Source organism: Dipodomys ordii, unplaced genomic scaffold (genome assembly GCF_000151885.1).
Source record: "Dipodomys ordii isolate 6190 unplaced genomic scaffold, Dord_2.0 Scaffold51, whole genome shotgun sequence".
Classification (NCBI taxonomy): Eukaryota; Metazoa; Chordata; class Mammalia; order Rodentia; family Heteromyidae; genus Dipodomys; species Dipodomys ordii.
The window spans coordinates 895,563-917,161 of NW_012267267.1; the positions used below are offsets into that span (position 1 = coordinate 895,563).

At 46.0% G+C, this 21,599-nt stretch overlaps 2 protein-coding genes across 2 annotated transcripts in view; one reads left to right on the forward strand and one right to left on the reverse strand.

Annotated features, from left to right (window-relative positions):
• The window catches only part of Csmd2 (CUB and Sushi multiple domains 2), a 522,404-nt gene that overhangs the window by 231,195 nt on the left and 269,610 nt on the right, over nt 1-21,599 (forward strand). The window lies entirely within an intron of this gene.
• Nucleotides 4,713-5,294, reverse strand: Hmgb4 (high mobility group box 4). The gene has a single exon (XM_013020488.1). The coding sequence runs from the start codon at nt 5,292-5,294 to the stop codon at nt 4,713-4,715; it is 582 nt and encodes a 193-aa protein (XP_012875942.1).

Here is a 21,599-nt window from a genome sequence, read left to right on the forward strand (position 1 = left end):
CCTGATGGCCTCGCCTATCCATGGACCTGACCTGTAGTCTTACAAGCCTGGGAATTGGACTTTATGGAGGTCCTCCTCCAAACAATTGATGTTTTAGTGGAGGATGAAACCCAGTGATAAAACCCCAGTGTATTTGTGCAGCCAGATGCCAATACATTGTTTCGCAACTAAGGCTCATTTCTCTGCTGAGATTTGAGGGGAAACCCAATAAATAAAATCTACTTATTTCCCTCTCAGGTGCAGAATCAATTGGCAGATATAGGAGAGAGCCAGATGAGCGTTATTACTGATTGAACTGACTAGAAGGAAGAAGACCTGAGTATACTCTGTAGTAAGAGAGGGAGAGACAGAATGAACCAAACATGGCCAGCTCATCCCAGGCTCCCAGTAGCTAAGGCAGCCTCCTGCCTTCTCCACAGAGTGAATGGGGAGTTGAGGAAAGAAGAATGGGAAAGAGATTCTTTTGTGGTCCGGGGGCTATCTGCATCAACATCATCTGTGTGTTTTGAACTAGAAATTAAAGGCCCAACTCCCAGAAATACTGAGCCCAAGGCACGTGTGCGCGAGGGCATACATCTCAGTGCTACCAGCATCCTAATGCAGGTGTAAGAAGCGCTAGTCTGGGGTGGGGGACAATACCCCATATGGACATGAGGTCCAGGAAGAAGTGTCTCCCCTGGCATATCCAGCCACTTGAGGTCTCTGCTTCCTGGAAAAATGAATCAGAGATAAATGCCATAGCTTTCACACTCATATTTTAGCCTGTAGCCTTCCCAAACAATGTCAAGTGCAAGCTCCTGGGTATCTCTGCTTCAGAAGGGGCAACCCTTGGGCTTGATGTCCTCCTGTCTGTCCTTTCCTCTACAGCCCATGCAGGGGGTGACATCACTGCCTCTTAGCAATCTCTGAGGACTAGAATGACCAATATCAAGATTTCAAAGATGGGCTGGGTGCTGACAGCCCACGCCTGTAATCCTCTCTACTCAGGAGGCTGAGATTTGAGGATCAATGGTTCAAAGCCAGCCCAGGCAGGAAAGGGCATGAGACTCATCTCCAATTAACCATCAGAAAACCGGAACTGGCACTGTGGCTCAAAGTGGTAGAGTACTAGCTATCCTTCAGCAAAAGAGCTGAGGGACAGAGCCAGGCCCATGACTGACCAAAAAGAATAATAATTTTTTAAAAAAATATTTCAAAGATTGGAGGAGCACACGTACTCCCATACTTCTGAATTACCTCTCGCTCCCTACTAAATTCTTTGCCATGACCTGCATGTTCCAGCACCAGCCTACACTTCCAGTCACGCTGGCCTCTAATGGGCCACCTGTTATATGCTTCCACCTCAGGACCTTGGCACTTGCTGCCCCACTGCTTAGAGGCCTCTCTCTAATACCTTGGCAAGCTTGGCTTCTACTCATCTTTTAATCACCAGATGTCATCCTACAGCATACCTCCGACAGCCTACCTCAAGCGACCTGCACCCTGCCTGTCATTGTTTATCTCATCACCCTGGTTTGTTTTCTTCCAAGCATTTGACACTATCAAAAATGGTCTGGCATGTTTGTTGACTTATTTGTCTTTCTCCTCTTTAGCACCAAAACAGCTACTGGTACGTTGCAGGAATAGGATTTGCATAAATATTGGTTAAATGAATGAATAATAAGTTAATGACTACATGAATATAGAAGAGAAGGATCTGAGTGGAGGATGACAGGCACAGAGGCTGCACCCACACACCTTTCCAAGGACAAGGCTCCTGGCTAGTGGAGTCTGGGAGACTGGTGTCCCACTGGCTTTCCTGTCTGCCTTTTCTCTTGCCCACTTACTTGGGTCTGGACTCACCCTGATCCTCCTCTACCTCCCTCCTTCCCTCTTCCTCTGACGTCAGTGCTGTGGTCATTAGAAGCTAGCATACTTAGACCTTCCTTTTGTGTCTTTCATCAAACCTTGTTAATAGAGTTGGTTTTCTCCAGGGACCCAGCACACTGTTGTCAAAACTCTTGACTGAGCCACCCACATTCATGTAATTAATCACAGGGGTGGAAAGAGGGTGGGGACCCAGCTGTGCAGGGGCCTCTCCACACACAGCTGCTGCCCACCAGGTACCCACAGTTCGGGCTAGAAAGAAGGCGGCCTACTGAAGCCACTGCAGAGTTGCACTGTTGGAGTCTAATTAGCACTAGAGTAGGGAAGAGGGGAACCACCACCTTTTAAGAGGAGTAGGTAGCAAAGTAAATTAAATGGGTAGTGCAGAGACTTGGGAGAGAAACAAGACCGAAGACAGTCTCTTCTAGAGTTATAAACTGGCATATATTTATCACGTATTCGTCATCTATTGCTGTGTAACAAATTACCACAAGTTAATGACTTACAACAGCATACCATACCTTCATAGGGTTTAAACATTTCTACATTTAGTCCTACATGTATACAGTAGCCAGGGTTCTGGTAACAGCTTCTCTAGATGCATTACTTGAAGCCTCACAAGACTATGATCTTAGGGGCAGCCGAGACTTAGTTCTCATCGGATGGTTTATCAGGGAAGTATCTGTGACCCGGTTCTGCAGTTGCCACATCCTTGTGTGCCTTGTGGGATGGAGAGCTTTCCGTTTTGGCTGGTGGCTGGTCTGAAGCCCCCTCAGCCACTGGACATTCCCCACTGGTCCTCACCACATGGATGTTCCAAACTTTGGCTCATCCCATAGCAAGAACACTGTCTCGTGTGAGTTGGCCAACAAATTGGAGTATTGTATGGAATTGCATAATCATCCTACCTCCTTTAACATTGGTTAGACCCAAGTAATTGATTTTGCCCGTATTTAACAGGAGATTAGACAAGGGAGTGAATCCCAAGAGGACGGATCATAGACTAGCCAGTGTGTGTCCCCAGGTATTTGAAACTGCCAAATAAACTTTTACATGTGTCCCTAAAACAACCTGTACACCAGGCATGGTGTCTATTGAGGCTCAGAGGAAGGAGTTGCCACCCAAAGCCTTGTTAGTAAAAGCTCAGAACCACTGTCACCACATCAAGTGAACATGTGTGAGCTTAGCAGCCTAAGGAGAGAGAATTGGGGCCTATGGGAAACAGGGAAAAAGAGGAGGAGGAGAAAGGGGAAAAGGAGGGAGGAGGAGTGGGGCTCCCTATGAGCCAGTGAGACTAAGGAAAAAGATGAGTGTGGGTTGCATTTTGAGAGAGAAAACTGAGGGCACTTAAGTCTGATGATCTCTGTTTTCTCAGTGAAGCAGAAAATGAGGGCCTCTCCTGAGAGGATGGAGGATGGACTGAAGCAGAATCAGAGCCAAGCTAGAATTAGCAGCTGTCGGCAACGGGGAATGAGGATCTTGCCAGCATGAGGAAGAGGTTGTCACCTACCTTGAGCCTGCTTCCTCTGTGAAGATTTGAGGGATGGGTTTGGTGGGTGGACCCACTCCTTCCCTATATTTTGTGTGTTCACGTTCATCCCCGTGGCTGCTAAGCTGTGCTTTATGTTTCAGAGGCTCCTCAATTCCTAGCAGAGGGCTTGGCACTTGCAAATCCTGAGTCTAGACCCAGGTTTCTAAATTATTCCAGGATACTACCTCTCATTCCTAAAGACGCACACAGTTCTGTATTTTCAATGTTCAAATGGGGAAGTTTTGAGAAACAGAAAAATCAGTGTAACATTTTGGCCCCATCTTTTTGCCAGCCAGAGGCTACAAGAATTTCACATTTGATTTGGTCTTAGAATATTGTCTGAGAACAGAAATTTATCATCAGGTTGAAGAAAGTCTGACTCGACACATGTGGGCTCAACTTTGGCAAAATCTCTAGCATAATACATGCCAAGGGACTATGAGAAGCCCTGTGGGGCTAAGATCTCCTCTGATGGGACCAGCCTGGGTCACCTGACCTTATCTGAGCCAATTACTGTAGCCAGGGAGATTGTCCTATGATGCTTGGTCACAAAAGAGTCAAGCTGGGGGCTGGGAAGGTGACTCAGTGGTAGAGTGCATGCGGTGGAGTACTTGCCTTGCATGCATTGGGTTTGAAAAGAGAAAGCTGAAAGTGGCGCTGTGGCCCAAGTGGTAGAGCGCTAACCTTGAGCTGAAGAGCTGAGACACAGTGCCCAGACCCAGAGTTCAGGCCCCACGACCAGTCAGGCTGGTATGTTCAATGACATGTGTTACACTTTTAGCTATAGAAAAATAACACTAAGATTTGGAATTTTAGGTGGATGAAATTCCATCTAAATTCCAATTTTAGGTGGCTCGGTCAGAGTAGCTAAGTCCTGCTGGAGGTTCGGTAGCTGGAACTACAGATATCCTGGATCCCTTAGGTCCAGCTGAACTCTCAGTGCCAGTGCTACTCGGGTTGAATTCCTCTTGGTGTCTTCTCTATTCGTCTTGTAATGGGAGCTTGAACCAACCCACTTCACCACGCCCTCCACCCTCACCACATCTGGGCTTATGACTCCAAGAAGGATCCTCCAACCTAGATGACCACTTGACCAGCAGACAAGCAGATAGTCCTACCTCCATAACCCCTCCACCCCAATCTTTACCCCTCTGCTCTGATCCCTTTGGGATCCCACTGGCCTTCTTCCCCAGAACCATCACTCCTCTATCAACCTTATCAACCACTTACTTCCCCAGTGCAGTGGTGATGCCTGCTCGAAAGTCACATACAAAGCAAGAGCCAGGTAATACGGTTCAATGGTATTTTATTATTTTCAAACCGGATCCACTCGCTTGTTGGGCTCAGTTCTCCCGCTGCGCTGGTTCCTGGCTGACAGCCGGAAGTTCCTCTTCCTGCCACGGTGCTGTTGGCGGTAGGTGTTAACGTCCTCGAAGTACTTTGATCGTAGGACAGCGGCTCGCTGCTCATAGGGCTGCTTGTCCACATCTGTTGTTGTGGACCACATCTTCCCCATTGCCTTTGCCACCTGCACAATTGACCAGCCAGGATTCTCCTTCTTCAGCTGGGCATAGTGATCTTGGGAGAAGATTAGGTATGATGATGGAGGCCTTCTGGGTGCCTGGGGATCTTTCTTCTTTCTCCGTTTTTTCTTCTTGCCAATGTAATTCATCATCTCCTCCTGATATCGGGCTTTGTCGAGTTTGGCCAGGGCTTCATACTTGGCCTTTTCATTCTTTGAGATGGATCTCCATTTTTCCGAACATTTTCTAGAAAACTCTTTAAAGCCAAGGTAGGTATTAGGCTGCTGTTCCTTGAATTTGTTTCTGTAATTCAGAAAAAAGTGGATGTAAGATGAGACATTCGCCTTTGGCCTTAGCTGGCTTTCTTTTCCCATGTTCATAAAACCATGATTTTTTTTTCTGGCTTCAGTAACTTGGACAGCAAAGACTTCTGTCCCCACACCCCAGGAGCAATCTAGAAGGTGCTCTGCTTGCTGTGAAATTTTCTCCCTAAAGATCGGTAGTCCGGCAGTGCCTTTTATGTGGTAGTAACATTATTGGGTCAGAGAAAAGAAACTGTGACATTGCTCACAAACTGACCAATCCTGGTTAGCCTCTGTGGACATTTGCATATAGGGGCTCTGATTGGTTGGTCACTAGTAAATCAGCTATAGGAGCAACTGCTTCCCCTGGGAATAATTCCCCTGGGGGCTTCCTGGAAGCAGTGGGCTTTTTTTTTTCTTCTTCTCAGCTTTGGGGGCTTTAAAGCCCTCTGATGGGTCTTGCTTTCTTTGCAGTTAAGAATGTCAAGATGCAGCCTTACCCCTCCAAACAGGCTGGAAATAATGATTATGAGGAGGTGGATAGCTCTGGAGCTGTCATGATAAAATGTGAAGTCTTTCTGTTTTCCTTGAACAGTGGAAACTCATACTGTACAAAGGGTTTAGTAGTAACTCTAAAAATAATCAGCTGTGACAGCTGTGACTCCGTTCCTGTCAGGACAAAGTTGTCTAATTTAAAACCAGAGCACTTGGGCTACATGTCTCAAACCCTTCATTTCTCAGGAAGACATTTGAGGGAAAAGAGGGAAGAGAAACTTGAGGTTTTTCTTAATTACATTGGGTCTATTAAAATGTAAGGGCATTTCAAACATTAAGAAGCCTCCCAACTCCTTCAGAAAGGGTCCCCACGTCTTTAGGGTTAGAGCATGGAACTCTAACCATGATACTCCAATCATTTGGCTTCTGGCTTTTTGTGAATAGTCTACCAGTCTTCCAATTGGAGGGAAAAGCTGAGAACAGTCTTATCTGTAGGTCTTTGGACCCTGCAGTGAGTTTGCTTGTGTACGATTGGATTTAATACAACACAGTGGCTGATGGCATCAACACGTTTATACAACTAGAAAACTGGATTTCATTAAAGAGGAACAAATTCAAGCTTGGTATGAGGATGCAAGCCGATAATCCCCTACTCAGAAAGCTCAGGCAAGAGAACCATGAGTTCCAAGGTCATCCAGGGATAGAGAGCAAAGCACAGCCCTAACTCAGAAAAACAATAAGAACAAGTGACAAGTTCACAGTCAAACAGCTACTAACCAGTGGGACTGTGTGGATTTTGAAAGCTGAGTGCCTGACTCTGGTCTGTGTTTGTCCTGCTCACAGGTTGCCTTGGGATGGGGAAAGACTTGGGGGAGCTGGGAGGCCAGATATATGGGCTGAAGGAAATACCCGAAATCACATCACGCCCTAGCTCCTTCCTTGGGGCCCTCAGATTGGCATCAGTTTTTGGCCTCTAGGAACCATATAAACTGATTCTGGTTTCCAGTCCTGAAGTCTAGCCCCAGTTCTGCCATAGAGTGGCACACTCCTCCTCATCATGAGCCTGTGAATTCTCAAGCTAAGTGTCTGGGTTGGCCAGGGCAGCCCTCCAACAGGTGACTTGCTATAGTTTTTTGGTCTGTAAGATACCAGATGCCAATAGAGAATATCTGTATGTATGGGTGTATCTGAGGGTGTGACTGGGAAGGAGGTTCTGGATAATGGAAACAGGTTTATTTCAAAATTTACAAGCCTATGAAGCTTTCTTCACTCTGGTTCTTTCTCCCAAAGGACTGAAGGTTGGATTGCTTGTGTGTCCTCTTGTGCTGGGAACCCATTATGGTGGACATTTACCGGCCTATGAAGCTTTCTTCACTCTCAGCTCTTTCTTCCAGGGGACTGACAGTTGGATTACCTTCAGTGTGTTGACTCAGACTGGGTTACTGGGCACAGTTCCTGCCTGAGATCAAAAGTCAGGACTGGAGGCAGATCTTTAGGTAGAGTCTATGCGTCCTAATCACAGACGCAGTATGTCCAGTTTACTTGGCCCGTGTGCATAATCTTCCACCCGTCTAATGAGGATGAGATCTGAGTTCCATGATGACTGTTATGAAACTGGCAGACAGAGGAGGAAGAGGAAGAGGGAGGAAGTTAGAGATAAAAGCTATGGAAGCCTATTGGTGTTTGTGCTGAACTAGTCATCTGAAGAGATGATCAGGAGGATGCCTTTGTCAGCTATATTTTGTACACCTTCCTTCCTCAGCTATGTGTGCTGGTGTCAATTTGCCCTTCCAGTTTCCCTCTGTGACCTTATCTTACTCCAGTATGCCCATGGAAGCTGACCCATGTGCATTCCCTCAGTGGCCCCATCCTCTTCTGCCTGGGCTGGTGACAGTTCCTTTCCTGGCTCTGAGTCCACTGCCACTTCCCTATATCCTGTGACTTTCCTGTCCCCTGCCCCCGCCTTTTCAGGTGGCCTCTTTATTGAACATTTCTCAAATTATTCTGATTTCAGTTGCTATTTAATGACTAGAGTACCTTGCTGTGTCCATCTGCAGACCCTAGTGTGTGAAATCACATAGCCTGAAGTGGCTTGCATGAGCAGTATCTGCTTAGACAGGGACATGGCAGGGCATTAGAAGATCACCTCCAGGCAGGGGCATTGGGCTAGAGAGCCAAATAGTAAATACGTTAGCTTTCATGTCCACAGGGATTCTTTTGTGACTACTCCGCTCTGCCACTGTAGTTCCAAACTAGCTAGAGAACAGGTAAATACATGACTATAACTGTGTGTCAATAAAACTTTTTATTCATAAAACCAAGCTATAGGTTGTGGGTCCTAAATCTGTGAGCCTTGGTCTAAAGAGAAGAGTTTACTGCTTTTGAACATGGTGATTGCAACCTACAATAAAAATTTTATATTGTGACTCATTTTATATATACATATATATGTATATGTATATATATATATATATACCCAAGCTTACTATTCACCTAATGATTAATATGTTCCATCCTCTAAGAGCATTGTGTGCTTATCACATCAGATTCATGTAATCCTTGTAACAATCCTATCTGGGTGCTATTTTTACCCCCAGTGTAAGACACATATCTCAGAGAGGTCATGGAAACAAGCGAGGCAAGTTGGAACTGTTGGAGATTCAGAGAACCTTTTCCCATAGTGGCAGCATGGGAAAGGACCAGAGTCAAAGCTGTTGGCATGCTTCCTCCTGCAGGACTTGGAGATAAGAAAATGATAGAAGAGTTGTCTTTACACTGGAGGGTACCAACTAGATGAAGTGACCAGCCACAGTTACTGGCATCACTAGCATCCCACACCCTCTTTCTATGATGCCATAGTAAGAGCATCTCATCTCTCCATGTCCTTCTTAATCCAGTGCTAGTCCTGAAAAAGCACCTAGGGAAACCAGTAGTCTGTGCTATGTAAGTCTCAAGGTGTGGAGAGAATTTGAAAGTGGACCAAGACTGCTGGAGGCAAATGAGCCTTGAAAACTACACATGACAGAGGTGCTAAATTGCCCCCACCAAAAGGCACATGATTAGAAACCTGGGAAATTCTGAATAAACTTTCACACGGTTAATAGAACTGTGGCAATGTTGATTCTTAGCTGTGATGTGTGTTCCTTGTTTATGTAAGACAGATTGGTTATAGGGCATCTGAATGAGGGGTATATGTGTAATTTCAGTACTGTCTTTGCAAGTCTCTTATTTTAAAATTATACATTTTTGCCAGGTGTGATGGCACAACCTGTAATTCTTGTTATACTGGAGATGGAGATATGAGAATTTCAAAGCCAGTGGGGGAGTGGAAGGGAGGCTTAGCAAGATCTTATGTCCTCCCACCAAAACAAAACAACAAAAATAACAGCTAGGTGTAGTTATCTGTTATCCAAGCTACTCATGGAGGCTGGACCCAGGCAAAAGTGAGACCCTGCCAGGTGCCAGTGGCTCGCCTGTAATCCTAGCTACTCAGGAGGCTGAGATCTGAGGATCGCAGTTCAAAGCCAGCCCCTGCAGGAAAGTCTGTGAAACTCTTATCTCCAATACACCAGTAGAAAACCGGAAGTGGCGCTGAGGCTCAAGTGGTAGAATGCTCGCCTTGACCTGAACAGTGTGCAGTGACAGCGCCCAAGTCCAGAGTTCAAGTCCCATGACGGACCAAAAAAAAAAGTGAGGCACTATCTCAAAAGACACAGAAATAGGAAGGGCTATAACAAAGTGGTTTAAATTATAGCACTTCAAAAAAACCCCACAAAGGGATGATAGATTTTTCAGATTTCCCAGCTGATAGTACTGTGCATCCAGAATTGAGACCTCCAGGAATCCAGGACCAGATTTTACCCTTGGCATACCACTGTAGGAGGGTTTCTCCAATTGGGGATTATGCTGAAATGATCTAAACTTTAAGAAATACCAGCGTTTAGGCCACCACAAGAGCAAGAGCCAAAAAGCACCTGGTATGGGCCTTTGATCCTGGAGTCTTCCTACCCCTTCTGCCCCTCCCTAAGCAATATCTGTGATACGAACAATGGCTGTCCAGTGATTCCCACATCCTGAGCCCTGCATGCTGTGAAGTCCCCTGGCTAAAGATACTTTACAGGAGAGTGGACCCTGGGTTATCTAGATGGACCTCATGCCATCACTGGTCTTTGGCAAAGGAGTCAGAGAGTCATAAGAGATGACAGAAGGAGAGGAGTCAGGCATGGTGACTCATACCTGCAATCCCAGGTAATGGGAAAGCAGAGAAAGGGAAAGTTAGCAAGAACCTTCATGTTTATGGTGGTGGATAACTGTGATCCCAGCTATACAAGGAGACATAGGATTTCAGCTAAGGGCCTACTCCAGGCAAAACTATGAGATCCTACATGAAAAGCAGCTAAGGCAAAAAGTGCTGGGGGTGTGGCTCCAAGTAGTAGAGCAGAGTGCCTGCCTTGTAAGTGTGAGGCCCTGAGTTCAAACCTCAGTACCACATACACACAAAATGAGAGAAGAGATTGGGAAATGGCACACAGCTGGCTATGAAGACAGACAGCCAACAAATGAAAATGGCTTTGAGAAGCTGGGAAAGAGAAACAGAAGGGTTCTCCTGTAGAGCCCCCACAGGGAGCTTTGCCCTGCCACGGTCTTGAACCTGGCCCAGGGAAGTGTCCACTTTGCAATTCTTACCTGCATATCAATAGATTTGTGTCAATTAACCAATTGAAACTGTAGTAATTTGATAAAGTAGCTGAAGAAAACTAGTGTGGGTCTTTCTTGTTCAGCTAGAGGTTGGCAACTTTCTATTCTTAACCCTGCCTGTGTGGATAAAGAGGAAAAGTCTATACCACCATTGATTAGATTCAACGAGGAGGCAGAGGGCAGGATTAGCTGTTTACCACATTCTTCTTCACTGTCACTAATTCCCTCTTTAACTTAGCAGTTCATTCATTCATATTATTTTAATTCATTCTCTCATATTTCAGACAACAGCTGTGGAGTTGTGGCTCTACTGTGGCAGGGCAGGGTGGCTCCTTCCCCAGTGGCTGGAGGAAGTGGAGTATTGGAGTGGGGGGTGGCTGTGACTTCAGGAGCAGCTGAATTCTATTGCACGTCTGCCTAGAAGATACAAGTCTAGGGGAGGGCAGGCCATAAGCAACCAGACCTACGCTTTTGGCCTTGACCTTAACCTAGGAACTGATACTCAGATGAAACTAATAGTTCAGGAAAATGATGACAATGTAAGTATATTGTCCCTGGAAGCCTAGAGAGTGGGGGGATATTACTTTATCCAAGACCACACAGCTTCAAAGGTCTGACTCCTTGGTCCATGTGTTTAGTCACTACTGACTGCTTAGTCTTTCCCTTGACTAGATCCAGGGAGAGAAAGATGCCTAGAAGGAACAGTCCAAGTATTTCAGGAATTGTTAGGTGGAAAGGATATAAGTTGTCTAAATCTAAATGACTAAAGGAATTCTGAACCAGGACAGTTGGTTAATATCTTTAATCCTAGCTACTTAAGAGGCAGAGATCTGAGGGTCCACTCAAAGTCAGCCTAATACAGGAAAGTCCATAAGACTTATCTCCAACTAACCACCAAAAAAAGCCAGAAGTAGAGCTGTGGTTCAAGTAGTAAAGCACTAGCCTGGAGCAAAAAAGTTAAGGAACATAACCCTGGTCCAGAGTTCCAGTCCCAGTAGCAGCACAAATAAATTCGTTTTCTCATTTTGGTGATCTCTTTATGGATCTGATTAGTTTATCTGCTCTTGGGATGCTCTGAATTCGGCAGGTGGCTGATTGGCTATGCAAATGCACACAGCCTGTGTTTACTCCTAACAGCAGAGTCTGACCAGTGCACCCTGTAGGATGGTGTTGTAGTGAACAGGACATTGGACATGACCAGAAAGGGACAATTGTGGTAAGGAGCTTGCAAACCTGGTTATACAAATCTAGAAGACAAGCTTTGGGTTAATTATGTGTTTTATCTAGATACCTCTCACAGGCCTTAACAGACCCATATTATTTGGCTGCAACTTAAATGCTCATTCCGTCCAAGTGCTGATTTTTCCAACCACAGTGGATATCTCTAGCACCCTCCATACTTTTGAACATACTCTTTCTTATAAAAATAATTCCCAATCCAGTCATGGGGTCCCTGAGGACCAAGCCTTTGGCTGGGGAAGTAAGCTACATCCCCCAACTGGACCAGAGGTCTCCCATGGGCTTTTTACCAATTAGGACGAAAGTAAAAGATCGTTGTGTTCCCTTGAGTGAGGAAGCAAAGAGAGAGAATCCGGAAGCTATGAAGGCTGGCTGTGATTCAGCAGAGAGCAGACACCATTTGCAAAAGAGAGAGATACCAGCAGACAGGGCATGGGAGAAACAGAGACCCCAGTGACAACTGGGGTCCTGGTTCTGGGCTACCTGCAACCCTACTCTTCCTATCGTTTGGTTATAGCACCACTAACTTCTCCATTGCAAGCAGATAGGTCTTCTTCTACCCGAAACCAAAAAGTAAGAAATTAATCCAGATGTGGTAGGGGCAAGCAATGTTAGGATATAGGAGCACTCCTCCCATTTCTTAGTTCTCTCTTTCTCCTTCCTCTCGGTCTGGTGGCTCCAAAATACTGGTGGCAGCTCCCTTGGCTTGTCATTCTGGTTCACCATGCATAGCAATTGTACATCATGGCCCTCACAGTACTGGAGAATGTTCTAGGTACCCATCGTGTGCCAAACACTGCACTAGCACCATCTGTGTTCACCATCTAACTGAAACCACTATGAAGTGGGTGCTGCTCTTGTCTTTATTCAGTAGATGACCCAGAGCTTGTCTGTTACTTTCCAAAGTGAGCCAGAGAGCAAAGAAAAGGGGCTGCTGAGCTTTGAGGCCATCAAGGAGCTGTTTCATCGTCACAGCTTCACCTTTAACCCCCACAGTTATCAAGTATCCATGTGACTGTGGTGCAGACTGAAGCCACCTAAGCTAGGTCACACAAAGGCCAGTGGGTGGTACAGGTGGGCTCAGAATCCAACTCTGTGACTCCAGGACCCTTGCTGGCTTCAGTGTGTATGAAGTATTTAACCCTCTCCCACCCTGCATTCTCCAGAGAGGCTCAGTCACTCACTTAGCCTCATGGGCCACAGAGTGGGAAGCTCAGACTCACCATGGCATTTAGGTGGCAGGCAATCACGGCATGAGCAGCTCCTCATAAGCCATCTGCAAACATTTCTTCTATAGTGGAGGTACTGCAAGGCATGGCACTCTCCTTGGAAGGGGAAGTCCCTTCTCTGAGTGACATTGGCCAGTGCAGGCGGAAGATGGGCAAGACTGAGGCCAGGAGGATAATATAGCAGCTACTATAGTGGGTACACTGAAGCATCCTATCCTTCTACCCAGCCATGGCCTGACTCCAGAATGGATACAGCTTTCTTATTTATTAAAAAACTTACTCCAGGCTGCTCTGGGGTCTGCTTAACCCCTTTCTCCTCTGGAAGGAGGGCTCCAGATACTGGTAAAAAATCTCACTTTTGTCATCTCAGACCTTCACAATAGAGGAAATAGCTTATGTATCTGAGGCACTACTATGCACCAGACATAGTCCCATATACATTATACTCATGGGACACAGCTGTTCAGAGAATCGCATTGTACAGCTGAGGAAACTAAGGCTTAGAAGTTATACCACATGTTCCACTCATATTATCTAAGAAACAATGGAGCCTGGGGGCAAATACAGAATTATGTTTGCCCTTAAACCCTTAACCTTTTACAACTACTCTTTGTAGAGTAACAAGACAGATAATGAGCTATACAGGAGCAACTCCACTTAGGCAGAAACCTGACCCAGTGAAGGGAAGGATTGTTAAGAGTATGCAATTGCTGTGGCTACCAGGCTCTGAAAGCCTGTACCCTGGCCCACGCTAGAGGGTGGGGTGAGGGGAGAGGAGAGTAAGGAGCTTTGGCATCCTAGGGCCTGGGGGCTACCATCCTGGATCTCAGGTATAACTCACAGCAATAGAGATTTGTCTGAGAGCAAGGCCCAGCCTATGAAGGGCTTAGAGGCTGGCCAGGACAGAGGTTATTCTGACACCCTGTCCCAAACCAAACAGGCTAGAGGTAGACTAAGGTACAGGACAAGATGGAAGTGTGACAAGAAGGAGTAGAGAGGCACGCAAGGAGTCGCCAGGCCTGAAAGGTCTCGCTCAGCCCTTCTCTCCATCTAACAACCTCAACCCAGGGGCTTGTTCGCTGATTGGCTCAGTTTAAGTCATATGGCAATCCTGAGCCAATTAGCTGTGGCCTATGGATCACATGGTACACATGGCTTCCCTTTTTAGAGCTGTGGGTAGAGGGGGGATAGTGGTCTTCAGATTTCTCTTAAGTGCTCCCAAAAGAGGGGAACTGCCTGATTGAGGCTTGGAGATGAATAAAGGGCAGAGATGGGAAATCCTCAAAAGGTTCCTGGAGGTCTACCACAAGTTCAGTGACCCAGAGGTTAGCACCCAGCGCCAGTTCCCGTCTTCAGACCCATCCTAGTGAGGTCACTTCCGCTTCCGGGTCATAGTTTCTCCTTCAGGCCAGATGCACTTTACCTGCCAGTCCTGTGGCCAGGCACAGAGCCTGGCATGGAAGCAGCCAGACACCCCACACGACTTTCTCAGTGGGCCATCTCGGCCACATACAAGATCCAGTAATGATAAAGCCTTCGCCTCTGTGGCAGGCAGGCGCAGCCAGTGTCCTGTCCTTCAGTGCTCCAGCCTGACACACAGAGCCATGCGTCTGGACGAAGAACATTTAGCTGGCATGGTTTGCAGGGATTCCTGGAGCTAACAATTAGCTAAGTAGGAAAGAGCACTGATGGTTTGTCGAGTTTATTGACTTGCCTCTGGAAAAAGGGAAACATTTACTCTACCTTGGCTACAGACCTTTTTGCTGCTGCCATGGGTAAGTCTATATTTGGAGAGTCCCCAAGGAAGGTACTAGTAGCTTTAAAGTGAAGGGGAGGGGGATTCATCCAGGCCGAGGGACAATGCGGGGGAAGCATGTTTCTTCCTGATATGACTGGGCCTTGCCCTGGGAAAGTAGGATGCAGCCAGTAGGCGTGCTGTATGCCCTCTGCTCCCTCATTCATTCCTGCACCCAGCCAGTCATTGCTTCTGCCAGTGAATAAGATTTCCCTTATGCAGGCACTCTGCAAGGTACCAAGGAAGAAAGGACGAGGAAGAAAGAACAGCTGTGAGCCAGTAGGTGAGGCAGGTCCAGGCAGCACACAAGACACAAGCAAGCTAAGGGGAGCCAGTGACTGAGTCACCAGAAGAATGAGAGGAAGGAACTAGATAAAGGGTGGAGCAGCTGCAAGTGAAAAGGGAGAATTCATCATGGAGGACAGTTCTTGATTATTCTCCAAACAGGGACTGCTGGGATTCACACACCATGGGGTATTAGACCTGAAAGACTGAAGTCATTCTTAAGTCTAAGATTGGAAGATTAATCAGTTTGTCCCCAAACTCCCAGTTGTGGAGGGAATATAATTATAAAAGCAGTGGTAAAGGACTACTGTTTGCTTCTTTTTTTTTTTTTTATCTGTTGTGGGGCTTGAACTCTGGGCCTGGGCACTGTCCCTGAGCTCTTCAGCCTAAGGTGAGCACTCTACCACTGAGCCACAGTGCCACTTCAGGTTTTCTGAGTGGTTTATTGGAGATAAGAGTCTCACAGAGTTTTTTTTGCCGGTGCTGGCTTTGAACAGCAATCCTCAGATCTCAGCCTCCTGAGTAAGTAGGATTTCAGGCATGAGCCACCTGCACCCAGTTCTGTTTGCTCATTTTGTGCTTATTTGTTGGTTTACTTATTTTTGGTGTTCATACTGGAGCTGGAACTCAGGGCATCATGCTCTTGCTTGGCTTTTTCTGCTCAAAGCTCACACTCTACCATTTGAGCCACATTTCTACTTCCAGCTTTTTGCTGCTTAATTGAAGAGTCTCTGAGATTTATATGCCAGGGCTGGCTTCAAATCTTGGTCTTCAGATTTCAGCCCCTTGAGTAGTGAGGTTTACAGGTGTGAGCCACCAGTGCCAGGCTCAGTTTGTTTCTTCATCCATTCACAAAGCAGGTTTGACAAAAGCGTCCTGCAGCCATCATCTCTACAACAGCTCCCTGTGGCCTCAGTGGATCATTCTGTCTGGCACCCATGACCTCCCTGCCAGCAGGCCTGCTCCCACTCCCCACCACAGCGCCCGTACACTTCAGCTCTCTCCAGCTGAGTCTTGCACGTTCAGAGAATCGGTTGGGTTTGTTGCCAGTTCTCCCCAGTGCCAGTCATACTTGTTATTGTAATTATGTGATTTAAATTAAACATCACATAAACTGATGAAATATGAGTGTGAAAAGGAACAGAGCTTCAGCTATGGAAGCTCAATTGAATGCTTTGGAATGGCTCCACGAAGGAGAGTTTCTAAAAAGAATCATTTCCTATATATTAGGTGTGAGTGAAAGAGAGCACTGGGTCCCACTGGGTAAGGTCCCTGGGACAGATAGCCTAAGATATGCATACCCCTAGTGCCTAGTGCAGGGCCTAGAGGGCTGAAGCTCTTGAATGACAGTATTGGTGTAATTTACAAAAGATAAACAGTGCAGAGACTAGTCAGAGGAAGGGCCTTGGTCCTGCTTTAAATTGCCAATTAAGAGGATGCTTAAATATTTTATAATGTAATGAAACGTTTAAGTTATGTGTGTGTCCTTTTTATAATTCCCTACTTAGAAATTAAGTTTTCCTTTATTAACTAACTGCATCCTCTGTGAAACTTCTGTGATGGGGCAGCTAAGTTTGTCCTGGAAAGTGCCAAAAAAATAAATAATTCTAGCATTACAAGGCATAAAAGCCACTCTGCCACTGTACTAGGAGCAGGCACAGACAGTGTGTGCAAATGAATAGTGAAGCAGTGTTTATAGAAACAGGCTTCTAGGCATGATGTGTCAGCCCCTGGCCTGTGGCACTGATGTGTCCTCCACACACAATGCCTGGAAGTACAGAATCACAGACGCTCCCATTCTAGCTGCGGAGATGGCCACATCAAAAGATCATTATAGAACTGGGAATCGTGATACACACCTATAATTTGAGTTGTTCGGGAGACAGAGACCAGGAGAATCATAGTTTCAGGCCAGTCCAGAAGACAGTTACCAGGATTTCATCTTCATCAGTAAGCCAAGCCTAGTGTTTCAAACGTTTGGTCCCAGCTACGCGGGAAGGATAATCGGTAGGATGATTGAGATCCAAGGCTAACTCTGGGAAGAAAATATAAAACCCATCTGAAAAATGAATAGAGCAAGAAGGGTTTGTGTGGCTCACAGGATACAGTACCTATCTAGAAAAAAATGTTATGATATGCTCAGGACAAGACAGGTATATGTCCAGAGTACAGCAGAGATACATTAGGAAAGAGAGGGAAAATCAGAGGACAGCTTTGTAGGTTTCCAGGTCAAAAGAACTGGAGGCACAAAGTCATGGCAGCTGGTTGTGTCCCGGGACAGAGAAGCCACTCTGGAGCTGTCTCTGGGAGGAAGACATTTACCGTCTGTACTGTATTCTAGGGAACCCACTAGCTTGCCACTCGGCTGTATTTCCATCAAGGCAGTAAAGGATCCAGTCTCTTCAGTGTGGAAGATATATGGGAAGTTGTAGACTGGTCAGAAGGCCATCTCTACAGGCCCAGTAAAAAAAGTGACAAGGTCATGACTCGGCCACACCTGGCTATGGAGTGAAGGAGAGGGCCAAAGGTAATGCTAGAGCTGGGTGCCTCGGAAAAAGTGTGGACAATGGAGAGAAGGGCTGTTAACCAGCAGTGGGGGTCGCGGAAGAGGTGCTTCAGCTTATTCACAGTAACTGGACCTTTAGATGCTAGGCAGCTGGAAATAGCTCTGGCCTCTTAGAGCTACCTACATAACGTGGAGTACAGTGGGAGAAATGGGGAGAAATCCCTGGTGGGATGGGCATGTGGTCTTTCAAAAAATAAGGCTGGAGCAATCCAGTTCCTAGATAGACTGGTCCTCCTTACTGGCACTTACCCTGTTTTGGGAAGATATGAAATATGGGATTGTGTGTGTGTGTGTGTGTGTGTGTGTGTGTGTTATAGTCAGGGACTTGTCTCTTTCTTGGCTTTTTCACTCAAGGCTGGGACCATACCACTTGAACTACACCTCTTCCAGCCTTTCAATGGTTAATTTGAGATAAGACTTTGTCAGGGGCTGGGTCGGTGGCTCAGTGGTAGAGCACTTGCCTTGCATGCATGAGGCCCTGGGTTCCATTCCTCAGCACCACTTAAGCAAAAAGAAAAAAGCCAGAAGTGGCCCTGTGGCTCAAGTGGTAGAGCGCTAGCCTTGAGCTAAAGAGCTGAGGGACAGCGCCCAGGCCCAGAGTTCAGGCCCCATGACCGGACCCCCCCCAAAAAAAAAGGAATCTCTCAGATTTTTCTTCTAAGACTGCCTTTGAACTGTCATCTGCAGATCTCAGCCTTTAGAGTAGCTAGGATTACAGCTGTGAACCACCAGCACCAGACTGTCATGTGATGGTTTTGACCTAATGAATCCTAGGAATTTGTTAAATAGAAAAGAACATGTGAGAAGTACTTCTCATGAGCTTGGATGTGAAGGCCCAGCCAAGCAGCAACTTTGGGGATGATAGATGAAGGCCAAGGGTCAGCCTGCCACACATAGTGTGGCACCTTTTGGCAACACTGACCAAGACATTTCTAGGCTTTCTCTGGTTGCATGATGTCAATGTAACTTCTCCATGCCTCATAGCAGGTGTGAGTGGCAGACACTGGAAGTAGAGATAGGGTCACACATACTTCCAAGTATTCCACACTATCCCAAGCCAGCCCTGGGGATAGAGGGATGGTTTGTGCTCTGGACTAAAGTATAGAACAGCATCATCTCACAGCTGGGCTGTGCACAAACCATGCTGTGGAGGTCCTGCTTGTCCTCAGAAGGCATACTGGGATTATAGGACCAAGAGGCATTGCAGGCTACACCGAGGAGATGACAGCTGAACCGGAAGACAACAGGCTTCACAGAGAGTCCCAGCTCCACACTCAACAGGATGTTGAATGAATGTGCTTGGTGAGCAGCTGAATGAATGTCCCTGAGGATGCTGGCATCTAAACCAACCTCTTCTTTCAGCTGCCAGTCAGGCAGCTGTCCCTTGACATCATTGTCACTATGGTAGTGGGGTTTCTTTGGGAACCCCAACATCCTCACTGCACAGAAGTTTCTAGAAAGAAATGTTCTCCGAGACCTCTACTCTGAGCTCTTCTATTACCAAGAGAAAGGCATAGAGCTTTCTGCAGAGCAACTGAAAGCCACTTTCCCACAATCAGCTACATGCATTAAAAGGAGGGATTTTTTTCTGTTCTCCTCAAGCCAGATTCCATTAATGAAGCCCCATTTAACAGAAGTCAATTTACCAAAAAGAAAAAAAATTGAGTGTAATTGCTTAAATACATTTTATGTTGCAGTGCAAGCAGCAATTTACTGGGCAAACTTGGAATTCCCTAGGCCCCCCCAGAGTGAAGTTAATGTGGACATAAAGATTTGTGCTTCTCTACTTTAATTATGATTCTGAGAAGGATCCTGGGGGGAGGGTAGGAGGGAAAGTAACAGGATAGAATTCATTCCAACCTGTACCATTACCTTCCTTCATGCTTACATGGATTGATAGTCTAACATGATGACTCTAGATGGAATGGCAAAGGTTTGAATCTTACCTTGAGTAAATTTCCTTACCTCTCTTTGTGGCCAGTTGACTCAATGAAAAAGAGCATAAAGAGCAAACTGTATAAAGACAGAGAAGCATAGGGGAGCAATGTGCTCTTCTATTTGATGTGTGTGTGTGTGTGTGTGTGTGTGTGTGTGTACGTGTACGTGTGTGTTCATGCACATGTGTGCACATGCATTCAGGATGAAAAGGCAAGCAAGAGTCAGACCAGGAAGGCTCCACTGACATTATAAGGGGCAAGAAGGGAAGGAGCAAGGGAGTTCGAGGTCAAAGTCCTATGTATCATGGCAAAGTCTTTTACTCTGAGGACCAGAGTCATTGAAGGTTTGTTTCATTTTTCTTTTAAAGTATAACTTAAATAAAACTGCCTGTTGTAAATGCACAGTTCTTTGAGCTTGGACACATGTATCCATCCCATATAGTTAATATCTCATTTAAGGTGGAACATATCTATTAAGTATGATAGTATATGCTTGTAATCTCAGCTATGTAGGGAACAGAGCTTCCCAACCTGAGGCCAGCTCATCAAAAAGCCTGAGACTCTATCTGAAAAATAAGACAAAAAAAGGGTTGAAGGTGTGGCTCACATGGTACAGCACCAGCCTAATAAGTGCGAGGACCTGATTTCAAATTCAAGTGGCACCAAAAAGATTTGCTAAAAAAAATGTTAAGGAACATATTATTATTCCCTTATTCTTCCTAGCCAGACACTTCCCATATTCTGGTGTCACCCCAGCCTTGGTGACCAGGAGTCTGCGGCCTCACCAATCTCCTGAATGAGTCACAGTTGCACTCATACTGCACAGCCGGGAACTTCTCACAGGGTAGTTTGGCCTATTATTGAAGGGGTTAGATGAAGAGCTCTCCTCCATGCAGGTGCCCAGTGCTTACATAGACCAAGGAAACTCCGAACACCATTCAGGGGTCTTGAGTCCTTTTTCTACACCAAATAAAGAATTTAAGGCAGGAAAAGTGGGAATAGAGGCAAAGTTTGAGTTTGAAAGTGAGAGTAAGGTGCCAGGGGAACTAAAGAAAGCCTCTTAGCTCCTAGTAGGTTGGTAGTAGTCCCCAACTAGGACTCCCACTGGGAGGGCCACATTGTGCCATATGAAGTTCTGTCCATTTGCTTGAAGGAAGAGGAGGAGGAGGAGAAGGAGGAGGAGGACCACATTGACAAGGAAAGACTTCTTGGTACAGAGTGAGAACTGAGACCTGGAAATCAGTAGCCCATTGTAAGATTTTCAGTGTCCCCCTTTTATATCCCTTTGGGTGAGTTTCAGCTATTGTGGCTTTCGGTTGGGTCACTATCCACCTCCTCACTCCAAAGAGAGGGGCACCTGTCTCCTGCCCCAACGTCATCAGGGGGCTTTGCCTTCTGTCAAAGCTGTTATCTGTTTTCCAGAGTCTTCAGGAAGAGCAGGGGTGTTGTTTCCACCAGGCTACTATCTCTGTCTACCTACTCTTTCCCTTTCTGCCTGTCTCTCACTCTCAATACTTAACCTATGGCACCTGGGTGGCACAGAGCCCTGTATTCTGGAGTCAGGAAAGTGAACATGGCAGGATTCCTGGAAGGGCTCAAGGTGAGGGAGAAACTACAGCAAGTTAAAGCAATCAATTCCTCCCTCTGACTTCCAGTTACCATCTTGATCATTAACCTCACCTTGCTTCTGAGACCCTGTTCTCTCCTCTTATTCCATTTTGCAATAAGGAGTTTTGGTTCTGAATTATTCAGGTAAATTCTCCCTCCTTCTACTTCCTTATGTAAATAGCCTGCAAGCTTTGTCACTAAAATGGAATTGAATTTGGCCTGGAGTAAAAAAAAAAACAGCCCACAATACCATTTGAGGCACCTTAGAAAACTTAAGTGACTCACCCCGTAATAAACTATCTTAACTGGGGGGAGCTGGTGAAATACAGTAATTAGTTTCTGTAATAGTTCTTTCAGAGCAGAGCAGTCTGGGTTATATGCCTAGAGTTTTCTTTGTGTCAGCATTTTCATTAGAGTAAAAATTCCATGTTGCAGGGTATTAAAGCTCCTTGGTTAACTCTTTTGTTTAATGCATATTTATGAAGAGCCACTGTGCTGGACCTCTGATATGTGCCCTTCCTGTCC